Source organism: Vulpes lagopus, chromosome 6 (assembly GCF_018345385.1).
Source record: "Vulpes lagopus strain Blue_001 chromosome 6, ASM1834538v1, whole genome shotgun sequence".
Classification (NCBI taxonomy): domain Eukaryota; kingdom Metazoa; phylum Chordata; class Mammalia; order Carnivora; family Canidae; genus Vulpes; species Vulpes lagopus.
This window is the reverse complement of record NC_054829.1, coordinates 73,776,073-73,802,564: the sequence shown is the minus strand read 5'-3', so window position 1 is coordinate 73,802,564 and position 26,492 is coordinate 73,776,073. Positions and strand designations below refer to the sequence as shown.

General features: G+C 41.2%; 2 protein-coding genes across 5 annotated transcripts in view; both read right to left on the bottom strand.

The window, feature by feature from the left end:
* The window catches only part of LOC121492842 (rho GTPase-activating protein 20-like), a 549,286-nt gene that overhangs the window by 488,416 nt on the left and 34,378 nt on the right, over positions 1-26,492 (bottom strand). The window lies entirely within an intron of this gene.
* LOC121492606 lies at positions 986-25,675 on the bottom strand. Its single transcript, XM_041757838.1, has 4 exons — positions 25,386-25,675; positions 4,209-4,338; positions 3,109-3,292; positions 986-1,119 (listed from the first exon to the last, which is right to left on the bottom strand). Exons 1-4 carry the CDS (start codon positions 25,673-25,675, stop codon positions 986-988), a joined length of 738 nt encoding a protein of 245 aa, XP_041613772.1.

The following is a 26,492-nucleotide window of genomic DNA, read 5'->3' as shown; positions in this document are numbered from 1 at the left end:
GTGGGGGCCTGCTTCACACTCAGCACACACAACTGAAACTATACCATTTCAGGAATGATTCTTCCTCCAGATAGATATTCTGAAGGATTAAACATTTTGTTCTGTACACAGGCCAATAAGTCTAAGGGTCTTACATGCTCTCTCACTAAACTTACACGTTGTCTTTATTGTAGCACTTGCCTATAAAGTAAAAGTATGAAAAATAGCACAGGCTGAGTTCAAACACTTTATGTTTTGTTTGGGCAAATGTCTAACATGCTGTTTATCAGAAACAAAATGTGGAAGTTTCCAGGGAGCCACAGTCAGTGGCTATAAAAAGATTAGGGCAAGCACTGTATTAAATGTTAACTCTTAGCCAGCTAAAGAAGAGAGTGGTAAATGAGAAAGACATTCCAGACTGATTCTACAGAGGGTATGTGAAAGTCGCCTCTCTGGAGAAATCACAAAATCCCTGTTTGAATTTTAATGCAGCCTTTCTCTTTAGTTGTAGAGCAGAAGGAAAAGGATTTGAGCCACTGAGGGAGGTAGTGCTTCAAGATTCACTCTCCTGGCAAGGGAGATACAGCAGAGAAAGAGAGGGCGAAAGAGAGAGAGAGAGAGAGAAACTTGTAAGGGCTGAGGAAACAGCCCAAAGTCACATGCCTGAAGCATTCATGTAGGTAACGGGCACAAGAGGGGAAGATTAAAAGGCTCATGTTTCCCAAATTCAGCAAGCACCTCAGGTTTTAAATTGGGGATAACAGGTGGAGGAAGACGGAACATGATCTCGTAGGGAGTCAGTCCCATCTTATATGGGGAGTTCCTCACCCTATATAGGGCGAAGGGGAGGAGAGTCACCCTGTCCCCGCCAGTCTCCAGGGCTGATATAGTTAAGGTCGCCTTTAATGTTCTGTTCATCCTCTCTACCTGTCCTGAGCTCTGGGGCCTATGTGTACAATGTAATTTCCAATCTGCCCTAAGTACTAGTGCCACTCCCCATGTTACCTTAGAGAAGAATCCTGGGCCATTGATCCAGTCTTAACAGGAAAACCAGTGAGATGTCTTCCAGCAGTTTCTTGGTCATGATCTGTGCTGTTTCATGTTTGGTGGGAAATGCCTCTGTCCATCCTGGAAAAGTATCTACAAGCACTAGTAAATACCTGTATCTGTATTTTCCAGGTTTTACCTCAGTGAAGTCCACTTCCCAGTAGGCTACTGGGTGGTCCCCCCAGAGCTGGGTACCCGGGTTAGATCCATGGGTGGTGGCATTAGTTAACTGACATGCATGGCAGCTCGCCACAATCTGCTCGATCTTTGCTCGAGAGTCTTTTTTTTTTTTTAATTTTTTTTAAATTTATTTATGATAGTCACACACAGAGAGAGAGAGGCAGAGACACAGGCAGAGGGAGAAGCAGGCTCCATGCACCGGGAGCCCGACATGGGATTCGATCCCGGGTCTCCAGGATCGCGCCCTGGGCCAAAGGCAGGCGCTAAACCGCTGCGCCACCCAGGGATCCCCTCGAGAGTCTTTAATAGTGATCTTTGCATGTCGTATGAGGTTTTCCATCTTCCTTGTTCCCACGTGAGTACTCCGATGTATTTTGGATAGGACTTGCTGTCCTAGTTCCTCTGGCAAGATGATGCTGGAGTCTGCGGCCCTCCACCAGCCACGCAAGCACTGGGTCACAGGCAAGCGTTCGATCCAGTGTAAATCAGCATCAGTAGAGTTGGGGCTGTGGGGCAGGGTCGGTGCCCTCGGATTGGGTCTCCGTTTTCATGGTTACAGCTGCCCCCGTGTATCTGATTCCTTCTCGGATGAAACTGCTGCCTTCTGTATACCAGGTAGCATCCACGTCTGCAGTGGCTGGTCCTGGACATCAGCTCTGATTCCATGCACCCGTGCCAAAATTTCTTGACAGTCATGCAGAGGGGTGTCCCAGTCTGGGTTAGGGAGATGAGAGGCATGGGGTATTGGTGGACCCTGACAGGGTCTGCCCTCAGCTTTAGTTCTATATATATGGCCAGTCAGTGTGGACCAGCCCAATCCCCCAGTTTCTGCTGGTGCTTGGGGAAATTCCTGCAGCCAACAGTCAGTGTCAGTCATTGGGGCTGAGGGTATTTGATGAAGACAATATTCGTCTTCTAAACTCAGGACAAGCACCTGAATCAGGTGCCCCTCTTTATTTAGGATTTTTGCTCCTTCGAGGTGGAAGCGAATTTGTGGCCCCATCTTGGTGAGCAAGTCCCGACCTAACAACTGGTAGGGACACTCAGGGAGGACCATGAAGGAATGGGATACCCGGCCCATGCCGAGCCCACAGTTCTTTGGGTAGTCCATGAGTACTGTTTGGTGCCCGTGGCCCTTTGCACCCATGAAGTCTTGTTTGCCAATTTCCCTTGGGGTTGTAATAAAGCCGAATGTTGTGCCCCAGTGTCCACTAGGAATTCAACAGGTTGCCCCTCCACTCTGAGAGTTACCCTGGGCTCGGGGAGGGGTGCCGAACCCCGACTCCCCTAGTCATCCAGGTCCTCCATTTCCAAGATCTTGGCAGGGGCCTTAGGTTTTTTGTTAAGACAGTCTTTCACCCAGTGGCCCTCTTCTTTGCAATAAGCACATTGGTTTTTGTTCAGCTTAGGGTGTTCCCAATGGGGACCAGGGCCATCCTCCTTACCTGTCCCTGAAGGTGTCCTTCTTGAGGTGCCTCCGTCTTTCCCGTAGGTCATCCATGGTTGTAGCCAGCAGGATCTTGGCCAGGTTTTGGGTTTGCTGGTCACTTAGTTTGGTTTGTTTTTCTTCCGGACTTTCTTTATTATTATAGACTCATTCTGCTACTATCACTAAGTCCTGCAGGCTCTTCTCTCCCGGTCTCTCTACTCTTTGCAATTTTTTTTTTAATGTCCGGAGCGGCCTGGTTAACAAAAGCCATGATAATTGCTGCCTTTGTTTCCGGGGCTTCTGGGTTCATAGGGGCGTACTGCCTAAAAGCCTCTATGATTCTACGAAGGCTGCTGGACTCTCATCCTTACCCTGTCTCACATCATAGACCTTGGCCAGATTGGTCGGCTTGCGCGCGGCAGCCTGGAGACCTGCCACTAGTTTCTGGCGGTGGACCCGGGGTCTCTCCTTACCTTCAGCTGAGTTGTAGTCCCAGGTGGGGAGGGATAAAGGGAAGGCAGCATTTATGAGGTCTGGGTTTTGAGTCGGCTGTCTGTCCTCTCCCAGGACAGACTTCCGGGCTTCCACCTGAATTCGTTCTCCCTCCTCAGTGGTGAAGAAAACCTTCAAGAGCTGTCGGCAGTCATCCCAAGTAGGCTGGTGGGTAAAGAGAACAGTATCTAAAAGCCCGATCAGATCTCTCTCCGATCTCTCTCGGATTATCAGAGAACTTTGCATCTTGGGTTTTCCAATTATATAAATCACTGGTGGAGAATGGCCAATATAACATTAGCTGTCCGCCAGTCTCATCGGGGGGCCCCATGGCTCGGAGAGGAAGGGCGGTGGAGTCCACCAGCCCCGCATTTGGAGGTGTGTCCGCGTGTCCCTGCTGTTGGCCTGCGCACAGGGACTCCCTCGTCAGGGAGGGGTGGTGCCCCTTCTGCATCACCCCGCCCCACCCCCGTGCCTCTAATGGAGGGGCAGAAGGGGGAGGGGGTGCCCGGTAGGGCGGTGGGAGAATCAGGTCCTCCAGGGAGGAATCCTGGAAGACCAGATAAAGGGGCGCTTGGGGAGTGGAGTCGGTCTCCTTCTTGGCTTTCCGCAAGGCTAGAATCTCGGTGGGTCCTGCTTTGAGGGGTAAAAATGGTTTTAGCCAAGGAGGGGGATTCTCGATCATGTCCTGCCAGATCAGGATATAGGGCATCTGGTCAGGGTGGCCGTCCGGTTTGTCCCTGATCATGGCCTTGACCTGTAAGATAATAGGTAGGTGAAAAGTTCCTTCTCAGGACCATCCCATGTCAAAGGTTGGCCATTCTGATATGCAATAAATTTGGAACCTCTCTCTCTGTATGTCTGTGCTCAGAATACGAGCTCTTTCCCTAACATCCGAGAAGTGGGAGAGCATAAGAGACAGGGGAGTGGTTTCTGTCTCCCCCATTATGTCCCCAATCCGCACCAAGACACAGACAGTAAAGACGATTAACAGGACCCAACAACACAGACAAACATTCCAATGCGGCCGCAGAGACAAAACAGAAAGTAACCCGAAGGGCTGGCAGTCGGCCCTCCTTACAGACGAGGATTCCGTCCTCCTTACGGATGAGGACTCTGTCCTCCAGGCAAGGGACGTCTCCTCAAGGCCCCCGGTCCATGGCCCGCCGCGTCCGCCTAAGCCAATGCAGACCCAATACAGATTGGAATTCCTACAGGTTAGAGCTCTCAGAGAATATGCGCACAAAAGGTGGAAAAAGTTGAGTCACTCACCACGCGTGAAACCCTCCAGATGGGGTCCTGGGGGTTTCTCGGATCCCAGACGAGCCCCCAAATGTTGTGCCCAAGATTACGTATCCGAGAAACCACTGAGGAGCCGACACCAATGCAAACACACGAGGGTTTATTTACAAGCTCGAGCTTGAAAGTGCACCCAACAGCGACAGTGGAGCAGGGACTTGGACCCCGAGGTGGGTTTTAGTTTAGTTTTAAGGGCTGGTCTAGGGGACCTCCAGAAGCGGGGGAGGAATTTCTCAAGTTCTGTTTACATTCTGATATGGGGCTTTCATGGGCATTGAGCTCTGTTCTCATTCTAATCTGGGGCTTTCTAGGGCGTTAATCTGTAAACTGTTTTTTGTTTTTTGTTTTTTTTTTTCCTGTAACTGAAGTAATGTAAATTTCAGCTCTTATTCACAGGGGCCTGGGATGGCTGTAATTGTGTTAAAGCTGAACTTAAAGTGGAATGGCCTTAATTTTCTCAGCCTCCACACTGAGACCTATTATCTGGCCCATGAATGATAAATGAACTCATTTGAGGCACTGCAGGTTAACTTTAGAGGGCCAGGGAAAAAGTTTCCTGTTTTCCAATCTCTTCATCTCTTTGCCACTCTAGTCATTTGCAGTGACTTTGAAATGCTCCTGAATGCTGTATCAGTTCTGCTCTAAAAAAATCCAGGAGATGACTACTGAGATTCCAAATACAGAATGAAAGAGCAGCTCAGATCCACCCTTACCTAGCCACACTCCAGCAGTCTTGACATATGTATCAGGCAGACTTCATGAAAATTTACTTCTAGCAATAATGACACAAATGATACACCATCCATGATGTGAATTCAGTGGCAAATGTGTACTAACATTTTGAGATCAGCCTACCTCATAAACATTTGTTTCTTTCACTCATTGTCTCTTCCACCAAACCTACCATGCAGGAAAACCTCTGATACACAAAGCTGTTGGGAATTTGGTCTTTGTGGCTATGTCATCTAGAGAGTTCTTTGAACTCCTGATTAGTTCAGAGATTTTAGGTCTGTAGCAGATTGGAGACCCTTGCAAGGCTGAAATCATATTGCATTTTATTTGGTGGAGTAAAGTGAAACTAAATAGAGCTGAGTGAGGAAAAGAGGTAAGAAAACAGAGCCTAATAGATAATGACACACTGTGATGGTTAATTTTATATGTTACCATGGTTATGCTATGGTGCCCAAGAGTTTGGTCAAGAACTAGTGTAGAGGTTATTGTGAATATATTTTTTAGATGTGAACAACATTTAAATTAGTAAGCTTTGAGTAAAGCAGATTACATTCTGTAGTGTGGGTGGGCATCATCCAAACAGTTGAAGGCCTTAAGAGCAAAGACCAGTTTCCTATAGAAGAAGGAATTCAGCCTCAAGACTGTGCCACAGAAACCTTCCCTGAATTTCTCATTTGCCTGTGCAATTTGGGCTCAAGACTATAACATCAATTCTTACCTGAATTAGAACTGCAAGCTTGCCCTATAGATTTTAGACTTGCCAGCCTCCACAATTGTGTGAGCCCATTTCCTCTTTTGAAATAAAGGTTTGATTGATTGATTGATTGATTGATTGAGAGCATGCAGGAGAAGGGGCAGAGGGAGAAGATAATAAGTTTCTAGATAAACGTTGTGGTTGTTTTTCCCTCCAAATTATAATCTTAAGGATAATATTTTTTTCTTAAAATATAGCCATTTACAGATTTTCTTAAAATCCACTCATGTGCTTTGGAAAGAAATCTAAAATTTGCTGTCTGTAAAGAAATATTAATGCTATAAAATTCGTGTTCATTCTGGGAGGCCTGAGACACCATTTTTTTTTATTTTTTAGGAAAATGTTAGAAGGGAACTAACATTTAGGTGACTGGCACAGAGTTGTTTGAAAGATTAAGAGGGAAAAAAAAAGAAAGATTAAGAGGAGTTATGACTATGGATGTAGTGTGCATGTTTGCACACAAACCAATCAAGAATAAGCTGACCCAATTATCTAGACATAACTGTGCCAGTCTCTTTGGGTACAGAAGCTTGTGTTCTCCTAAGAGAGACAAAGCTAAAACATACTACACATTTATACCAATATTTTGGGGTTCACAAAACTTTTTGCTCAGATCCATAAATAAAATAATAAAGCAAAAAGTACAAAAAAAAAAAAAAAAGAGTTGAGCTGCTTGTTCAAGGCTGCTTGTTCAAGGCTGTATAGGAGTGACCAGAGCAGGGCTCCACTGGTTTGCTTAAATTTCCCCCTGCTCTAGCCCTGCTCTTGGAGGTGCCATGGAGAACCATCTGAGAACCATTGAGAAGTCAAGTTTTCTATTTCCTCATATTCTAGAACCTGGATTCTAGATTCTAGGATTACATATGTGTTATCCATAAAATGCATTTGAGGGTGGACAGAGAATTGCTGAAAAAGATATATACATAGACAAAAGAGTAAAATTGAAATTTCAATTTCAGAAAATGTGAAAAAAAAAAAAAAGACCTGCCTTAAAGACTACATGTCACAAAAATTACAGGAGAATGATTATATGGCTATGGAAATTCACAAGAGAAAATGCCAACATGATTGAACACTCTTGGGAAGCTGACACTCTATAGTTCAGATTTGGATGGGAAGAGGACAAGAAGGGAACTGTCTAGGGGTAGCAAGAGTGTGAGCACAAGTGCTAGATCAGAAATGACAAACTGAAAAATTAGGAAACTTGAGAATCTTTGAGTCCTGACTTCTATCCGCTGAATACCTTCTTCAAAAAGAAAAAAGGAACCAGGAGAAATCTTTGATGACACAAAACTAAAACTATAAAATACGGTTTGTCAGTATAACTAAAAATACACTATAATGACAATAAATGTAATAGATTAAATCGCTTTAATAAATATCAGAAATTGTCAGTGTGGATATAAAAAATCAGTTATATGCTGCTTACAGGGGACACTGTTAAACACACAACCTGAAACAGAAAATATAAAAAGGAAAAAAAAGAAATAGACTAAGCATATATGAACTGAAAAAAAAGGTAGAGCAACAATATCTGTCAAAGTAGAATATGAAGTCGAAGCATTAATGTGGATAAAGCACATAAGCTATAATTCATGAAAATGCTATAGAAATTATAAATTTGTATCTGCCTAATAATATAGACTTAAACTATAAAATACCAAAAGCCAACAACTATGAAAACTCAGAATTGCAAAATAAAAGTGAAAAGCTCATAGAAGCATAATGGCAAATTTTAACACCTCTCTCAGAAACTACACATTTGGAGAATATATAGAGAATTTGAGTAACACATATGACAGAATTGTGAGTTTACATATCCCTATACTCAAAAGAGAGTATAACAGAGAATACACATTCTCCTAAAGCATGCATGCAACATTTTAAATATTTATAAAATTAACTGTATACTCTCAGTCACAAAGAGTCATAGTTATTCAAACCACATTATCTGATTACAATGCAGTTTAATTAGAAATTAACTATTACAACTAGTAATTAAAATCCTACAGGTTAGAAAATCTGAAAAAAAGCCAAAAGTTTTTAATGACTAGGTTAAAAAAGACTTCACAAGGAAAATCATAAACTGTAATGGTTTTATCAACAAACTAAAATATGAAAAATAAATTTGTGAGGTATAGCTAAAGCAGTGCTTAGAAGTTATGAATAGCCTTAAATATATTTACTACAATGAGCTAGCATTTAATCCAAGAAGCTAGATGAAGAAATCAAAACAGTAAGAAAGTTGAAGCAACAGAATTATAAAAACACAAATTAATAAGCCTAGGAAAAACATTTATGGAGATGATTTTTAAAATCAATTTCTTTGAAAGCTAATAAACTAGGTAAGCCTCTAGAAAGTTTGACTAGATGTGTACACACATAAGTGTTATCATCATATAGCGAAATACTACTGTTCAGCCACTTAGACTGAGTGAACCAGATCATCAATACAAAGGAATCACAGATAAAATTGCTGAATGATAAGATTTCTGTAATTTAGGGACCTCTGGGTGACTCAGCGATTGAGCATCTGTCTGCCTTTGGCTCAGGGTGTGATCCCAGTCCGGGGATCGAGTCCCGCATCTGGCTCCCTGTGAAGAGCCATCTGCTTCTCCCTCTGTCTGTGTCTCTGCCTATCTCTCTCTTATGAATAAATACAAAATCTTAAAAAAATTCTGTGGTATATTTACTTATTCATTTAACAGTGTTTTGTATGTTTACATATACAATTCAATGTGTGTGTGTGTGTGTATGCATGGGTATGTTGTAGATATTTATATGACCAAGTTACCTACAACATGTTCTTAAGAAGTATGAAGCACATGGTGAAATGTTAGCTTTTTAAATCTTTCAAGAATTTAAATTGATATATGTGTGCTTGGAGTTTCTTTCCCCTTTCTCCTAATCCTAGTCTTTCCTTGCACAGAGATAATTATTATCCTAAGGATGGTGTTGTTTTGTTTTGTTTTGTTTCCCAACTAGTTTTATACTTTTACATTTTGGAAAACCTCCCATTCCTATAAAGCAGTTTCTCTTTATCCACTTTAAGAAATTACAATTTTCCTTTGACAATTTGGTGTTTTTACTTGTTTCTTTTATTTCACAAAGGAATGACTTCATTCTTTAAAAGAGTAAGCCAACTAAATTAATACTGACATTGAGGCCCAAGACTATGAAGAAACCAATTTGTTCTTAGCACCACTTATGCTATGGGTAAGTAAAACAAAACAAAACTGGAAAATAGTCACCATCCACTATAAATCTTCAGAGTATTTATTGTCCCATTCGACTAGCATGGAAAGAATTACAGAAAAATATAAAAGGCATTGTTCAGTGCTCTCTGAAAAAAAGTTGGTTTTTTGTACTGATATATATTCCATTCACCAAATTCTTTTTTTTTTTTCATTCACCAAATTCTTACATGTTGCTCATATGAATAAAAATTGAGTGATATTGGGCAGCTCGGGTGGCTCAGTGGTTTAGTGCTGCCTTCAGCCCAGGGCATGATCCTGGAGACCCAGGATCAAGTCCCATGTCGGGCTCCCTGCATGGAACCTGCTTCTCCCTCTGCCTGTGTCTCTTCCTCTATTTCTCTCTGTGTGTCTCTTGTGAATAAATAAATAAATATATATATATATATATATATATATATATATATATATATATATAATTTTATTTATCATGGTAATTGATCCAGACCAGCTATGAGAATTAGTTTTCTTATATTGGTAGGCAGTGATAACTTTCTTTTTCTGGAATAAAGATAGTCATTCTAAGTACTTTTATTTAACTTTTCGAAATGTTTGCCTTAACTGTATCACTAAGTGCATATTAACTAAAGATTACACATATCTTACTCCCAGGTATGGTAAAGACCAATATGGGAACACCTAATTGCCTGTCATTCATTCTAGATTATGCAATTAGATCCTTTTACAATTTATCAGAGTTCTCAGGATCTTTTCCTCAAAATTAAGAAATGAATTGCTGTTCCCAGAGATATTATGCTTGAGTATCCTGAGGGAAAAACTAACATTTATTAACTATTTCCCTATGTCAGAAATCTCTTCTCTGAGTCACAGTTGACAAATTAGTTCAGTTTCAGCTTTTCTATACCTCCTTGTATTTCTATCTCCTCTTCTTTTCAATTTCTTTCTTTCTTTTTTTTTAAATATCTTTGTTGGTTTAAAAACTCACAGATGCATTGCCTAGCTATGTTTTTTGCACCTTTTATTCTGAATTGTTGATATTTAAAAGAAATTTCATACAAACATGCAATTATTCCCAAATATATCACACCAATTTCACATTTTTTTGTATAATGAATAAAAATAGTATATCCAAGAACATGTGAATCAGCCTGTGAAGTCATATCTAAAACAATTACTCAAACCTATGACTTGCTGTCGCCCCCTAAAATTTCATGTGCTGTTCTACCTCTTGTTTTAAAACTTGCAGTTTCTACCAATCTCTATAAAATCTCTATACTCTTAGAAAGTTGAACATATTCATTCATACATTTTTTTTTTGAGTAGACATTTAGCCAGGCTTTAAAAGAAGTACAAAACTAACACAAGATACAGTTGTTTACCACAGGAATTTGGATTTTCTGGATAACATATGAACACACCAGCATAATTCCTGATGGTCAAAGCAGCATATGAGCCAAAGTCCAGTAGGGGCAAGTGCTCATGTTTTCTAAAGAACTATTAAATTGAGATCAGAAAGGCTTTGTGAAATTTCTAGGAATGGAGAACCCAAAGGGCTAGGCTACTTAGTGTGTAGCAATGAAGAGTCCAAGAAGAGGTGAGAATTATAGTAGATAAGTGAGTGTGATTTATTCAGGAAACAAGGAATTCTCTGACCCAGCTAAAGTTAAGGATCTGCACTGGGAAAGAGTGAAGACAATACTAACTAACAGAGCAGGCTGCATTGTGCAGGATCTTAAAGAGGACATATTTTTTATAGGGAAAAAAGGAATAAAACCAAATATTTATTGAAAACTTTGATGGCTTTGATGGCAGGGAGTGAAATATTAAACTGTGAATTAAGAAATATCTTTAGAAAAATGTTTATTAATGTTCAAAGGATCATTAACTAATAGGGTCACTTCAAAAAGGGTCAAATCATGTCAAATAAATGTGGAAAAATACTGGGGAATTTGACTTCCAAAAGGAAAATATGAATTTCCCAAGCCTATTGGATGAGAGAACCCTTTCTGGGAAAGGGAAAACAATGCATGGATCATATATTCTATATGCACTGATGGCAATCTCCGTCTATACACTAGCGTATGTAAGAAGTGTACAGTACTGTAGTTCTAAATAGCTCACTTCATGTCTAGTTTGATTCTCTGTTCCAAGACTGGTAGAGATTTAGGATTTCTTAATTGTCCCCATGAGTGTGTCCATGTTCTGGAGTCTTCTAGTGACGGGGAGGCTATAAAATGGTGAAGTGGCACTTATCTGGTTGCTCGGTGTCATTGATGTATACTAATAGACACTAAGGTGTCCAAACTGCTCTCTGGTCCTGGGAAATTGGTGTGTACTCCTGTTGCTGAGGCATGTCTTTCAGACCCAGTGGCTTTCTATTTCTATTTTCTATTTCTAGAATAGTATGCTATTCTAGGACTGATGGAGATACTTTTACTAACTGATCTGTTCCATGTTGAGGTATAAGAAGCTCTGCGTGGACATAGAGGACCCCATCATTCTGAGACATGTCAGCTCGCTATTCTGTGAGGTATTTCTGCTTCCTTTTGGTTTCTATCCAGGAAATGGTGCAGATATCCCATGTACCTACCTAGTGGTTTGGGGTTTTTCCCATGAGATTGCCCATGAGATTAATTCCCATGAGATTAAATCTTCTACTGTATGCCACAAATCATTTTTGTTTCCTAGAAAGCTAAATCTTTAAAACTCATAAGCAAAAAGAGCTCCCTTTTCCTCATATTCTCCTCTTGCTTCTATTCCCTGAGGAGGTGATTTAGTTGCCTCTTAAGGCAGCATAAGACAGGAAGAAGGGTGAGGGAAGGAATACCTGAGGTGAAAAAAGAGTTAGTATTTCAAAGATCCTTCCTACCATACTTGGAATACCCCTTAGGAAATGCTGGTGTACAGAACTGAGGATGAAAAGCCAGTGAAGAAAAGGATATGTATGGTAGTGGTGCTGCCGTGAGTTTTATGATGTGTGGTCTCAATAAATAATGCCTCTTTGTCCTGTAAACCACCATCTTTGGCATGGTCTTTTGCACAGTCCTCTCCCACATTAACTCTTGGAAAGTCTCTCTTGCTTCTGGGAACTCTTCCTCCACCATATGAAAGGAAGAGAAGCTACCTTATTGAACACATGGGGACCAATTGAGAGCCAGCACCAATAGACACCTAGGTGAGCTCCAGAGGAGCTGCAGGCTAACTGCAACTGCACAAGTGACCTCAGCTGAGAACAGAAACTGCTCAGATGAGTCTCCACTGAAGTGTTATGTGAATCATAACAAAAGAAATGGTTGTCTAACCTACTGAGTTATGGAATGATCTTTATTATCCATATATAAACATACAACACAATACAACACATTACAAAAAGTATGTAAGATGATAGATATGGTCCGCATTGAATATAGAGGAGATATTTTGTGGGAAGATTTCAATATGAATATATGGGACCAAGAAAAAACTTTAAATGGAAATAGCTGGGTCTTGGAAGGGGTTCAATTTTCATTCATTGGAAAAATGGAGATAGAAAGTCAAGTGTCATTATGGAGATTCCAGTCTTCAGTGACTTAGCAAACTGCAGACATGTTGGTGGATGGACCCATGCCAGATGGAGACTTGGTATCTTTCTGTAGTTGTGCCTTTTTGTAAATCACTATCACTCACTGGTTTGGATTCAACAGGTGATTTTTTGGGCACTGATGAAATGAAAAACAAACACTTGTCTTATATCAGCATATTCTCAGACATGACACTAGACTCATCTAAATTCCTGATCACACGGATTACCCTAAAGATTTCCTCAACACAATGAAGTATATGTCATAAAACGAAGACATGTCAAAACTATGGAGTGATTGATCATATGTGTCTCCAGGTCCTGAATGTAAACTCTGTTTTACGAAACAGGGTGTTGCTGGTGAGCTGTGATTAGCTAGGCTCCAATAATACTCGCACTAGTCTCAGGGGAACTTCTCCTAGTTCTATTAATTGCTTTTTTAGAAATGTGTTTTACATCCTTTATCTTATTGAATCTTGACCACATTTCTAAGATTTAGACATTATTTTTATCCACATTTTAGGCATGAATAAAGTGATACTGAGCTAGAGTAATTGGCAAAAGGTAATAGAGCTGATAAATGGGGGCACTGGAGTTTGTCCTCTGGAGAGGTGGTTTGACATAGTCAAGTCCTTGTCTCTCAATGATGTTGGTTCTTTTCAACTCATTTCAAAGAGCACTGGAATCCTGTGGTGCCTCAAGAGCCACTAAGCAAAAAGAGGAGGGAGGAGGAATAAAAGCCCCATGCTCTGGCTGAAACCAGATTTATATATTATAAATAGAAATACATAATTACGCATTATATGCTTAACCATATATATGTATATATATGATCCATTTAAAATTGTGTTAGAAAAAATTCCCAAACACTGTATCATACCATGCTATCTCCTAATACTGCTAGAAACTTCTTGAAGTTTCTATGCTTTCTTTGGTCTCCAACAGTGTGAAACCTCCCTTGACCTGTGAGCCAACCTTCAGAAGAAGGAGCAGCTGGGAATCATTGCCCTGGGGATGCTCTGGGCTCCAGAATATGGCTATCTGCCATGACCCCTGGCAACCTTGCTGTCTGGGTCTCCCTAAAGCCAATTAAATTATTCACAGTACTTGCAGCTTTCTCATTGTTATCACAACTCATTTAATTCTCTCCCAAGAGAGAAGTGATGTCTTCTCCAAATATCTTGAGGCAATTTTCAATCAAAAATTGTACAAGAGAAGCCTGTAATGCAAAAAGACCACATTGGGGTGTTCTTTCTTGTATGGCATGGTTTTACATCACATTTTGTTTATAAACCTTGGATCTAACCAAAAATGTGGAAGACTTCTAAGAAGAATTCAGAGTTGATAAAAAATCTATAGAAACCCGAGTTCCCTGAGAAAAATAACATAGAGTGATAACTTTCCGATGTACTTTGGGTACAGATTTTAAAATACTACTAGTCAGTGGGCTAAAGTCCTATTTGTGGCCTAGTTTAATAGCTAACATTGTGATACAATGGTTATATCTTTAAAACTAGGACAGTTTTCAAAGTAACCTACCTTATTAAACTTTACTTATTTTTTGAAACTTTGTTTCCAGAATATATTGGGTTGTAACTTAGTATAATATCTGATTAAAATGTATAAAGCATACACAAAAACCTATGAAATCCATTTCTTAAATGAGGAAGAATCTTAGTTGGAGAGTGGAGATTCATGTGGATTTTGTTTTCTTTTCTTTTGTTTTTGAGGAAAAACTCACAGGGCTGGAGAGAAAACGTCTGTATGTCTAACCGCAGTCCCTTCTCATGTCGTGCTTTGCCTAATGCTGGCTCTCGGCAAGAGGTTGGGGAAAAGCTGTCACTTTATTAGGCATGTGTGGCTCCATTAGGATGTTCTGGAATATCCTACTAGCTTCTGTCTGATGTAGCAGAGGCAAAAGAGTAGCCAAGTATTTTTCTTTCTTTTTTGTTCATAATAAATTTATTTTTTATTGGTGTTAAATTTGCCAACATACAGAATAACACCCAGTGTTCATCCTGTCAAGTGCCCCCCTCACTGCCCATCACCCATTCACACCCACTCCCCACCCACCTCCCCTTCCACCAACCCTAGTTTGTTTCCCAGAGTTAGGAGTCATTATGTTCTGTCTCCCTTTCTGATATTTCCCACCCATTTCTTCTCCCTTCCCTTCTATTCCCTTTCACTATTATTTATATTCCCCAAATGAATGAGAAGAACATACAATGTTTGTCCTTCTCTGATTGACTCATTTCACTCAGCATAATACCCTCCAGTTCCATGGTGGGTATTTGTTGTGTCTAATGGCTGAGTAATATTCCATTGTGTACATAAACCACATCTTCTTTCTCCATTCATCTGTCGATGGACACCGAGGCTCCTTCCACAGTTTGGCTACTGTGGACATTGCTGCTAGAAACATCGGGGTGTAGGTGTCCCGGCGTTTCATTGCATCTGTATCTTTGGGGTAAATCGCCAACAGTGCAATTGCTGGGTCATAGGGCTGTTATATTTTTAACTCTTTGAGGAACCTCCACACAGTTTTCCAGAGTGGCTGCACCAGTTCACATTCCCACCAACAGTGCAAGAGGGTTCCCCTTTGTCCACATCCTCTCCAACATTTGTGGGTCCTGCCTTGTTAATTTTCCCCATTCTCACTAGTGTGAGGTGGTATCTCATTGTGGTTTTGATTTGTATTTCCCTGATGGCCAGTGATGCAGAGCATTTTCTCATGTGCGTGTTGGCCATGTCTATGTCTTCCTCTGTGAGATTTCTGTTCATGTCTTTTGCCCATTTCATGATTGGATTGTTTGTTTCTTTGCTGTTGAGTTTAATAAGTTCTTTATAGATCTTGGAAACTAGCCCTTTATCTGATACGTCATTTGCAAATATCTACTCCCATTTGGTAGGTTGTCTTTTAGTTTTGTTGACTGTATCCTTTGCTGTGCAAAAGCTTCTTATCTTGATGAAGTCCCAATAGTTCATTTTTGCTTTTGTTTCTTTTGCATTCGTGGATGTATCTTGCAAGAAGTTACTGTGGCGGAGCTCAAAAAGGGTGTTGCCTGTGTTCTCCTCTAGGATTTTGATTGAATCTTGTCTCACATTTAGATCTCTCATTCATTTTGAGTTTATCTTTGTGTATGGTGCAAGAGAGTGGTCTAGTTTCATTCTTCTGCATGTGGATGTCCAATTTTCCCAGCACCATTTATTGAAGAGACTGTCTTTCTTCCAGTGGATAGTCTTTCCTCCTTTGTCGAATATTAGTTGACCATAGAGCTGAGGGCCCATTCCTGGATTCTCTATTCTGTTCCATTGATCTATGTGTCTGTTTTTGTGCCAGTACCACACTGTCTTGATGACCACAGCTTTGTAGTACAACCTGAAATCTGGAATTGTGATGTCCCCAGCTATGGTTTTCTTTTTTAATATTCCCCTGGCTATTCGGGGTCTTTTCTGATTCCACACAAATCTTAAAATAATTTGTTCTAAGTCTCTGAAGAAAGTCCATGGTATTTTGATAGGGATTGCATTAAATGTATAAATTGCCCTGGGTAGCATTGACATTTTCCCAATATTAATTCTGCCAATCCATGAGCATGGAATATTTTTCCATCTTTTTGTGTCTTCCTCAATTTCTTTCATAAGTGTTCTATAGTTTTTAGGGTATAGATCCTTTACCTTCTTGGTTAGGTTTATTCCTAGGTATCTTATGCTTTCGGGTGCAATTGTACATGGGATTGATTCCTTAATTTCTCTTTCTTCAGTCTCATTGTTAGTGTATAGAAATGCCACAGACTTCTGGGCATTGATTTTGTATCCTGCCACACTGCCAAATTACTGTATGAGTTCTAGCAATGTTGGGGTGGAGTCTTTTGGGTATTCTATATAGAGTATCATGTCATCGGCGAAGAGGAAGAGTTTGACTTCTTTGCCAATTTAAATGCCTTTTATGTCTTTTTGTTGTCTGATTGCTGAGGCTAGGACTTCCAGTACTATGTTGAATAGCAGTGGTGAGAGTGAACATCCCTGTCTTGTGCCTGATCTTAGGGGAAAGGCTCCAGGTGCTTCCCTATGGAGAATTATATTTGCTGTGGGCTTTCGTAGATGGCTTTTAAGATGTTGAGGAATGTTCCCTCTATCCCTACACTCTGAAAGAGTTTTGATCAGGAATGGATGCTGTATTTTGTCAAATGCTTTCTCTGCATCTCATGAGAGGATCATATGGTTCTTGGCTTTTCTCTTCCTGATATGATGAATCACATTGATTGTTTTATGTGTGTTGAACTAGCCTTGTGTCCCAGGAATAAATCCTACTTGGTCATGGTGAATAATTTTCTTAATGTACTCTTGTATCCTATTGGCTAGTATCTTGTTGAGAATTTTTGCATCCATGTTCATTGGGGATATTGGTCTGTAATTCTCCTTTTTGGTGGGGTCTTTGTCTGGTTTTGGAATTAAGGTGATGCTGGCCTCATAGAACGAATTTGGAGGTATTCCATCTCTTTCTATCTTTCCAAACAGCTTTAGTAGAATAGGTATGGTTTCTTTTTTAAACGTTTGATAGAATTCCCCTGGGCAGCCATCTGGCCCTGGACTTTTGTGTCTTGGGAGGTTTTTGATGACTGCTTCAATTTCCTCCCTGGTTATTGGCCTGTTCAGGTTTTCTATTTCTTCCTGTTCCAGTTTTGGTAGTTTGTGGCTTTCCCGAAATGTGTCCATTTCTTCTAGATTGCCTAATTTATTGGCATAGAGCTGTTCATAATATGTTTTTAAAATCGTTTGTATTTCCTTGGTGTTGGTAGTGATCTCTCTCTCATTCATGATTTTATTAATTTGAGTCTTCTCTCTCTCTCTTTTTAAATAAGGCTGGCTAATGGTTTATCTATCTTATTAATTCTTTCAAAGAACCAACTCCTGGTTTTGTTGATCTGTTCCACAGTTCTTCTGGTCTGGATTTCGTTGTGTTCTGCTCGAATTTTTATTAACTCTCTTCTTCTGCTGGGTGTAGGATCTATTTGCTGCTTTTGGTCTAGCTCCTTTAGGTGTAAGGTTAGCTTTTGTATTTGAGTCCTTTCCATTTTTTGAATGGATGCTTGTATTGTGATGTATTTCCCCCTCAGGACTGCTTTTGCTGCATCCCAAATATTTTGAACGGTTGTATCTTCATTCTCAGTAGTTTCCATGAATCTTTTTAATTCTTCCTTAATTTCCTGGTTGACCCTTTCATCTTTTAGCAGGATGGTCCTTAACCTCCACGTGTTTGAGGTCCTTCCAAATTTCTTGTTGTGATTTAGTTCAAATCAAGGCATTATGGTCTGAGAATACACAGGGGATGATCCCAATCTTTTGGTATTGGTTCAGAGCCAATTTGTGAGCCAGTATGTGGTCTATTCTGGAGAAAGTTCCATGTGCACTTGAGAAGAATGTGTATTCAGTTGAGTTTGGATGTAAAGTTCTGTAGATATTTGTGAAATCCATCTGGTCCAGTGTATCATTTAAAGCTCTCGTTTCTTTGGAGATGTTGTGTTTAGAAGACCTATCGAGGGTAGAAAGTGCTAGATTGAAGTCACCAAGTATAAGTGTATTATTATCTAAGTATGTCTTAACTTTGGTTATTAATTGGTTTAAATATTTGGCAGCTCCCACATTTGGGGCATATATATTGAGGATTGTTAAGTCCTCTTGTTGGATAGATCCTTTGAGTATGATATAGTGTCCCTCTTCATCTCTCACTATAGTCTTCAGGGTAAATTTTAGTTTATCTGATATGAGGATGGCTACCCCTGCTTTCTTTTGAGGACAATTTGAATGGTAAATGGTTCTCCAACCTTTTATTTTCAGGCTGTAGGTGTCCTTCTGTCTAAAATGAGTCTCTTGTAGACAGCAAATAGATGGGTCCTGCTTTCTTATCCAGTCTGACACCCTGCGCCTTTTGATGGGGTCATGAAGCCCGTTCACGTTCAGAGTTACTATTGACAGATATGAGTTTAGTGTCATCATGATATCTATTCAGTCTCTGTTTTTGTGGATTGTTCCACTGGACTTCTTCTTAAAGGGGAATTTTAAGAGCTCCCCTTAAAATTCTTTGCAGAGCTGGTTTGGAGTTTACATATTCTTTAAGGTCCTGCCTGTCTTGGAAGCTCTTTATCTCTCCTTCCATTCTGAATGAGAGCCTTGCTGGATAAAGTATTCTTGGTTGCATGTTTTTCTCATTTAGGACCCTGGATATATCCTGCCAGCCCTTTCTGGCCTGCCAGGTCTCTGTGGAGAGGTCTGCTGTTACCCTAATACTCCTCCCCATTAAAGTCAGGGATTTCTCATATCTTGCTGCTTTAAGGATCTTCTCTTTATCTTTGGAATTTGCAAGCTTAACTATTAAATGTTGAGGTGTTGAACGGTTTTTGTTGATTTTAGGGGGGGATCTCTCTATTTCCTGGATCTGAATGCCTGTTTCCCTTCCCAGATTAGGAATGTTTTCAGGTGTGATTTGTTCAAATACATATTCTGGACCTCTGTCCCTTTCAGTGCCCTTGGGACCCCAATTTAATGTAGGTTTTTATTCCTCAGGCTGTCATTTATTTCCCTTAATCTCATCTCATGGTCTTTTGTCTCTTTTTTCCTCAGTTTTCCTCTTTGCCATCAACTTGTCTTCTATGTCACTCACTCGTTCTTCCACCTCGTTAACCCTCATCATTAGGACTTCTAGTTTGGATTGCATCTCATTCGTTTGATTTTTAATTTCTGCCTGATTAGTTCTAAATTCTGCAGTCACGAAGTCTCTTGAGTCCTTTATGCTTTCTTCTAGAGCCACCAGTAGCTTTATAATAGTGCTTCTGAATTGGCTTTCTGACATTGAATTGTTTTTTTTTTTCTGACATTGAATTGTAATCCAGATTTTGTAACTCTGTGGGAGAGAGGACTGTTTCTGATTCTTTCTTTTGAGGTGAGTTTTTCCTTCTAGTCATTTTGCTCAGTGCAGAGTGGCCAAAAACAAATTGTATTGGGAAAAGGAGAAAAAGAGAGGAGAGAAAGAAGGAAAGAAAAGAGAAAAAGAAAAAAGGAAGAAAAAAAGAAAAAAAAGAAGAAAAAGAGAAAAAAAAAGAAAGAAAGGAAAAATGGGGTGGGGGAATCAAACAGAAATCAAAAAGCAGAAAAAAACAACAAAAAACAAACAAAACAAAACAATAAAACCCCAAAACAGGGGGGAGTATCTTCTGATTCTGTATACTTTAAGTCCCTTGACTTCCCCTGGACCTGGTCTGACTAGCTGGTCTTCTGGAGGAGGGGCCTGCTGTGCTGATTTTCAGGTGTTAGCACTTGGGGGAGCTGCTCTGCCCCCTGCCTGGTGCAGGGCTCAGTGGGGGTTGTGTACTCCGTGAGGCCCCAGGAGGAACACCCCAGTGGCGGGGCCAGCTCTGCGGCCCTGGAGTCAGCCCCCACAGTAGCTCCGGAGCTCTCCGTCTGCAGGGCCTGGAGGCTCCGGGGCGGGGCCGCTGATCTTCTCAGCTTGGGGCAGGAGCGTCCTCGCTGTCCTGGGCCCTCCCGGCCTCTGCCTGTCCCGGGGGAGGCAGGATCCTGGGCTGTGTCCCGGCGCCCTGTGCTCCGGGGCCTGCGCTGTTGGATTCGCGCTCCCGCCCCGCAGCCCCCTCCGCGGAGCCGCCGCCCGAGCCCCTCCGAGCTGCTTCGGGTCCCGCCATGCGCGTTGCAGCCCTTAGGGAGCTCGGCGCACTCTCCCGGGGCGCCGGTGTCTGTTAGTGTCCCAGGGAGCCTTTGGGCATCCCTGCCCCTCCTGGGGTCCTGCTCTAACTCCCTGGGAGCGCCTTTCCGCCGGGGAAGATTGGTGAAGCTCCTCCTTCTCTGGGAGGGGGCTTTCCTGTCCTGGGCGCAGGTGCCTGTTAGTGTACCGGGAGCCCGAGGGCATCCCCGCCCTCCTGGGTCCTGCTCCAACTCCCTGCGAGGCCTTTCCGCCCGGGAAGGTTGGTGCAGCTCCTGCTTCTCCGGGACGGGGCTCTCCTGTCCTGGGGACACTCGCCCCGGCCTCAGCCCGGCTCCTCGCGGGGCCCCTCCCTCTTGGAGGCCTTTTGTTTCTTTATTTCTTTTTCCCTGTCTTCCTACCTTGATAGAAGCGCGAACTCTTCTCACTGTAGCATTCCAGCTGTTCTCTCTTTAAATCTCAGGCCAAATTTGTAGATTTTCCGGATGATTTGAAGGTTATCTAGGTAATTTCGTGGGGACAGGTGATTTGGGGACCCTGCTCTTCCACCATCTTGCCCCTCCTTGCCAAGTATTTTTCTAAATGAGCCACAACTTGCAGAGCAAGGCCAACATGTTTGGAGCCATGGGTTCTCATAGTGCCCGAGCCACCTAGGATTTGCCAGTAATGACCAGAAGAGCTGGGTGTTGTTACCATTGTGTCATGAGGAAGCCATGGCTTTGCCCAAGGTTATAAGCTCCCCCCTCAAGGGTCAGGCTGAGAGTTGAACCTTGGCTTGTTAAACTCTGGAGCCCAGGTTCTTTCCTATCATATTACACCACTCTTCTCTCTCTTTTGTTTAGTCAGTCTAGTATTGAATCTCCTGGATGGGAAAGAAGCAACTCAACTGCTCTGTGTTTCCCACTTTATCAACACCCCTTCCCATATTCCACCAGAGTAGGATAACAAACTCTGCCATTCCAAGGAAGCCTAGGAAGATGTGCACCTTTCAGAACCGATCCATTCTATTTGCTACTACACATTTCATATTCAAATAATGGATTCAAACCCCAGGGGGCATAAATGAGAGCTCTACCTTTTTTATGAAGTTGTCTTCCAATTCCAAGCTGCAGGAATTAGGTGGACAAAGAATACTCGGGGCTATACACACTGATATATTATAAGCTGTCATCTGATTAGATGAGGATTGTTGCTCAAAGTTGTATAACACTCCAAAAAAGCATCGCAAGAGAACAACATTCGCTTTTGGTCGCTGGGCTAGAAGCCTAAAGTCAGAAAGATGCACTTTTGAATAAGGCAAGTCATTGCATTTAGGAAACTGGAAGTATAGAGACGGAGAACAGAGAACATCTTTCTAGATCTAGTATACAACCCATTGTAACAGAGTTCTAGGCATGAATGTATACAAAAATGTTTCACCGAATTCAATTTCTGAGCTAACCCACTCTGGTTAAATGTTTGACAAACTTAAGGTTATACCACTGGCTGTTGATGTTCTACCATCTGTCTTAGGCCACTGAATTTTCTCTACCAGGTTCATATATTCAGAAGGTGTACAGTGACTAAGGATTCCACATTAATAAGGTCAGGAGAAGTACAGTAATAGCCATAAGACATGCCTATTCTGAAACTGGTCTCCATGGGTGAGAAGAATTGAAACTCTTGGGCATTGAACGCTATTTTAGTGGCCAAAGTGGCAAAAAGTAAGACAAAATTTTCCTAATAGTATATTGGCTGTATTTCTGAGACATGATCAGAGTAGAGTAATTATTGCATCATTACCTCTGGGCCACATTTATCTTCTCCTCCTCAGTCACTTCATCAATAACACCAAGCCATTTATCATAGAGGTCATATGAAAGTATACTTCCTTGGATACTTCGAAGAAAATCATTATGTGGATTAAAAAAAATAGACACACACACACACACATATAATAGAAAATATATATTGGAAATATTACAGAGAAAACACTTAGTTGAAAACTTCAGTTCAGTCCCTACTTCCTTCATAGATACCCAAATTGACCCACACGGAGCTCAGCTCTGACTTTCCATTGACTTGCACAAGCAAAAGCAGGTGTGTGGATTTTCTCCAACAAAAACAAAAGCATCAAAGCAGAGCCAAGGCTTCAGTGGAAATGAAGACAAAGCTCCCTTCTATCATATGGCACTTACTCTTTTGTGTGCTTTTTTGCAAACTACTACAAAAGCTACTCTCATAAATGCTTCATTCTTCCTTTAACTCTACAAAGTAGACAGTCTAATGGCAAATTAATGATGGTCCTGAGGATATATTCATTTCTAGTGTAGGCCAATTCTCCAGATAGTTTGACATGATACTTTTCAGGCCAAGACAGAGTCCGATTCTTCACAAAGATTAGTCCACTTTAGGAAGGGAAAACTTTAGAAATGTCTAAGGACTCTATGCACACGTGGCCACCATATAGTCTGTGTTTATAACAGAAATAGAAAAGACCCTACTGTCTTGCTAGAAACATCAATTCCATGTGTGCACCTTAAAGAGGGCAACACTTACCATGCTATCCAAGTACCTAATGTATCATCATTCTTTCCCCCTGTCTCTTGATGCCGGTATATATATTTATTTTTGTGTTTTACTGCAGGCCAGTGAGGTAGTGGGCAGGGACTATTGCTATTTATCGTGTAGTTGAACAGTAATGAGGGACAAGGAAAGACCAAATGTGACAAGGAAAGACCAAATATGACCTTGATTCTAAGAGTGTCGTCATTACTGCATTACCATAGATTTGACCAGAGCTGTTAGCAAGTGCCAAGGTAGATGAATTAAATTTTTTGTTCTAGTTCTCACTTCTTTCTCCATTTACTGTTTTAGCAATAGAACTGGATATCTGTGGTTTAGCTGTATAATTTCAAAATTAATCTATTTCTTGAGTCGATCTATTGAATTTTCAGAATTCCAAACTACTTTTGTCTGTTGCACCTACTCCAAAAGTTAGATTTATCAAAAGAGGCAAGTAGCAAGAGCTGGTTACCATGTCATTATAGCCTTGGATGGTGGGCTAGACATCACAAATATTAACGAAAGGATGCTTAGGATGTGGTGGAAAGAGACACAAATGGCGAAATCCTTCCTCCATGACTTGTAAAGTAAAAGGCATTAAGAAAGAGGAGACAGTGATGGTTAAGAATGATTTGGTCGCCTCACCAAGCCTTTTTGGATTCCTCATAAAGTAAACATTTGCTTACTATTGTGAACTTCTATGTCTATTCTCAAATGTATCATATGATTTTTCTTTTGGAAACTGCCTTCATTAGGGTGGTGAGGACGTCATCAAAAGCAGGTGTTTGCTTTGGTAAACATTATGTATGTGCCAGTGGATATTTTGAAATTTATTATTATTACTAGTAGTCATTTTAGTATTAGTATTTTGCATGGAGTCCTCAGGTGGGCGGTGTGTGGTGAAAACAAAGTATTTCTAATGTATGGGGCTTTTAACTCCTACAGTAGCTTCCTTAAATTTTGATTTCATGAAGTGTTTTTCAGTTTGACAAGTTCTTAATCAGTTATGCCTATGATGGTTCCTGGGCAATCATGAATGAAAGACACCAATCACCACTTGAGCTACTCATGTGTGGATAAAGCTAGAACTTTCCCCACCTTTAAAACCGATGCTACCACAAGGACAGATTCGCTGTCCAAGTTAACTATGTCCCCAGAATTTAGTTTCTCCTTTAGGATTCTGTATGATTTTATACTGGCTGATTTTCTGAAGATGCCTTCCGTGAGTGGCCCTTTCCAATTGATAAAGGAAAGCATATCCTGTAGGAAAAAAAGAAGAGTATATGGCATTTCATATCGCAAGCCCAGAGCAAAAGCTTGCTTTCTTTTTGAAAGAGCTAGGCTATGGGAAGGTATATGGTTTTAGAGCTGACTAAAGTCAATTTAGATTCTTTAGTCAATGTCTCTCTATAGTTTCTACCCAAACGTCCACCTTATGGTCATACACTGAAACATTTTAATCACTTATTTTAATCAGATTATTTCATTGAATTTACCCTTTTAAATCAAACTTCCGTGTTTCAAGTCCTTTGTGGAATCCTCGTCTGTCTCCCACTTTACCAGTCTTTTCTTATTCCCTTACATAGATGCTCTTCCACAAGTATGGAAATCTTTTTGCCATACTCATTTCCCATTTGTTGATTCCTCTTTAAGTGATTGTATCCTGCATTCCTACTATCTCTATTTCCCTTCCTCTTTTTTTAAAAAAAAGCTCAAATGCTCTCTTCTTATTCTCTGATTACATTCCCTTCATGAGTCTTTCACTGTCCTTTGCTCTATCTTCATGTCCTCTCCCTGCAGTGTAGAAAGACAACAAGGGCTGGAGTCAGATAGATCAAGGGATCAGAAACCTATTATACTTCTGATCATTTGTGTGACCTGGGGCACATGTGAACTGTACTGAAACCTTTCTAATTCATTTGTAAAGTGTGGAGGATGATAGTGCTAGCTACCCCTTAAAATTGCTGTGATGCAAGGACTGGGGTAGTAGCTAGCATGTAACTAACGTGGTAAATTTCTTCACACCTAGGGTAACATTCCCAAATCTAGTGCAGGGCTTGCAGAGGTACTGGATACTCAGCAAATTTCCACACTGACAATTCAGTACACCGATTTGAGATAACACAGGAAAACTCTGTGGCTTTCATTTAACATACTCTGTTAGGATTACTGGATTCACATTTGCTGCAGGATGAGTCTTTATGCTTAGGTAGGATGTTTTTAGTTGTTAGATTAAGTAGACTCAGTTGAAGGAGACCTGAGACTACTGTGAATTCAGGAAAACAATGGCAGAATGTGAAGATGATTCATGCACACAGAGTCCATTTTGACTGATCTGAACAGGTCTACATGGGTCTCTGTGGAAACAAGTGGAATGGACAAAACGTTGTCCTGTTGTATTGGCCTCATAACTCTGCAGTGGGTAAATCAAATGACACTACCAAAGCTTCTCAGCCACAGCCCGGGGCTGTCCAATGATTTCTCCATTTGGGGGTAGCTTTGCATGAGAACACTTGGCCTCTCCAAGGTCCCCCTCTTCAGAAAGGCAATAAAACACCAGACTGAGACCTACCAGAATTGGGAAGGGCAAGTTGTCCTTATCACAGATATCCATGAGGGAAATTCCAAAGAGCTGTCCTGGTTTTGCAGACGGTGCAGCTGTGCACTGGTTGTTCTGGCAAGTGCCAGAGCACCGGCAAAAGGCCGAGTTTCTGAAAGCACTGATTTGCATGATCTTCTGGCCTGAATCTCAGGAACAAGGGAGATTGGTGTGTTTTAATTCACTTAGCCTTATTTTCACCATTGCCATTATATACAACATGTTCACTGTAGTGGCTAGAGGAGGGGAAACTGAGTCATTTGCTGTGTAGAACTCTCCATGTTCTGATGTTGGCTACCTGCATCCTCATGGCATTGATGAGTTTTTGCCCATATCCTTCAGACTGATGGTTAAACCTGGGGACTTGGTCAGACTCAAGGTCAGTATTTCCTGTGCCATCAGTTACTGTCGGTTACACTGCATCAGGAGGCACTGAACCTGTAGATGTTTGTTTTCTACTGGTATGATCAGTGGGTTCAGGGGTCAGATCTGATTTTCAAAGCTGGAAGGATTTGGTCTTCAAATCAAGCTGAGTTTGGTAATCCTCTGCTCTCACAGCTAGTCTCCCCTGTGCCTCAGATTTCCTCTTTGGCTTTCTGAGTGCTCAAGTTTCTACCATCCAAAAGATCTGCCTCTCAGGACACAATCTGCCTGACCCTACTTCTCTGGTTTCTCTGCTCTGGGCCATCTTCAAGGATAACTTTCTGCAGTCAGTGTCCTTGGGAAGTTGTCATTACATGCTGGCTATGTGGTGGCTGTGTTTTCTTGTCATACCCCACCAACCCACCCAGAGATGATGTTTTCAGTTCAATATGTTTAACATTTACTGAAAAGGGCCTAAACCACAATGAAGCATGGAAACACACTTCCTCACACACACACTCAAACATACATGTATATATACACCGACACACAAGTACAAGGCTTGAAAGAAAACATAGAGAAAAAC

What these genes read in the sequence shown, in the direction of transcription:
- LOC121492606 (XM_041757838.1), bottom strand. Translation starts at nt 25,675, where the DNA reads ATGCAAATCAGTGCTTTCAGAAACTCGGCCTTTTGCCGGTGCTCTGGC. An exon ending in GCTGTGGCTGAGAAGCTTTG is followed by an intron (nt 4,339 to 25,385) that starts GTAGTGTCATTT and finishes TCTAACCTGTAG; the next exon opens with GAATTCCAATCTGTATTGGG. An exon ending in GGACTACAACTCAGCTGAAG is followed by an intron (nt 1,120 to 3,108) that starts GTAAGGAGAGAC and finishes TAGTGCTTGTAG; the next exon opens with ATACTTTTCCAGGATGGACA.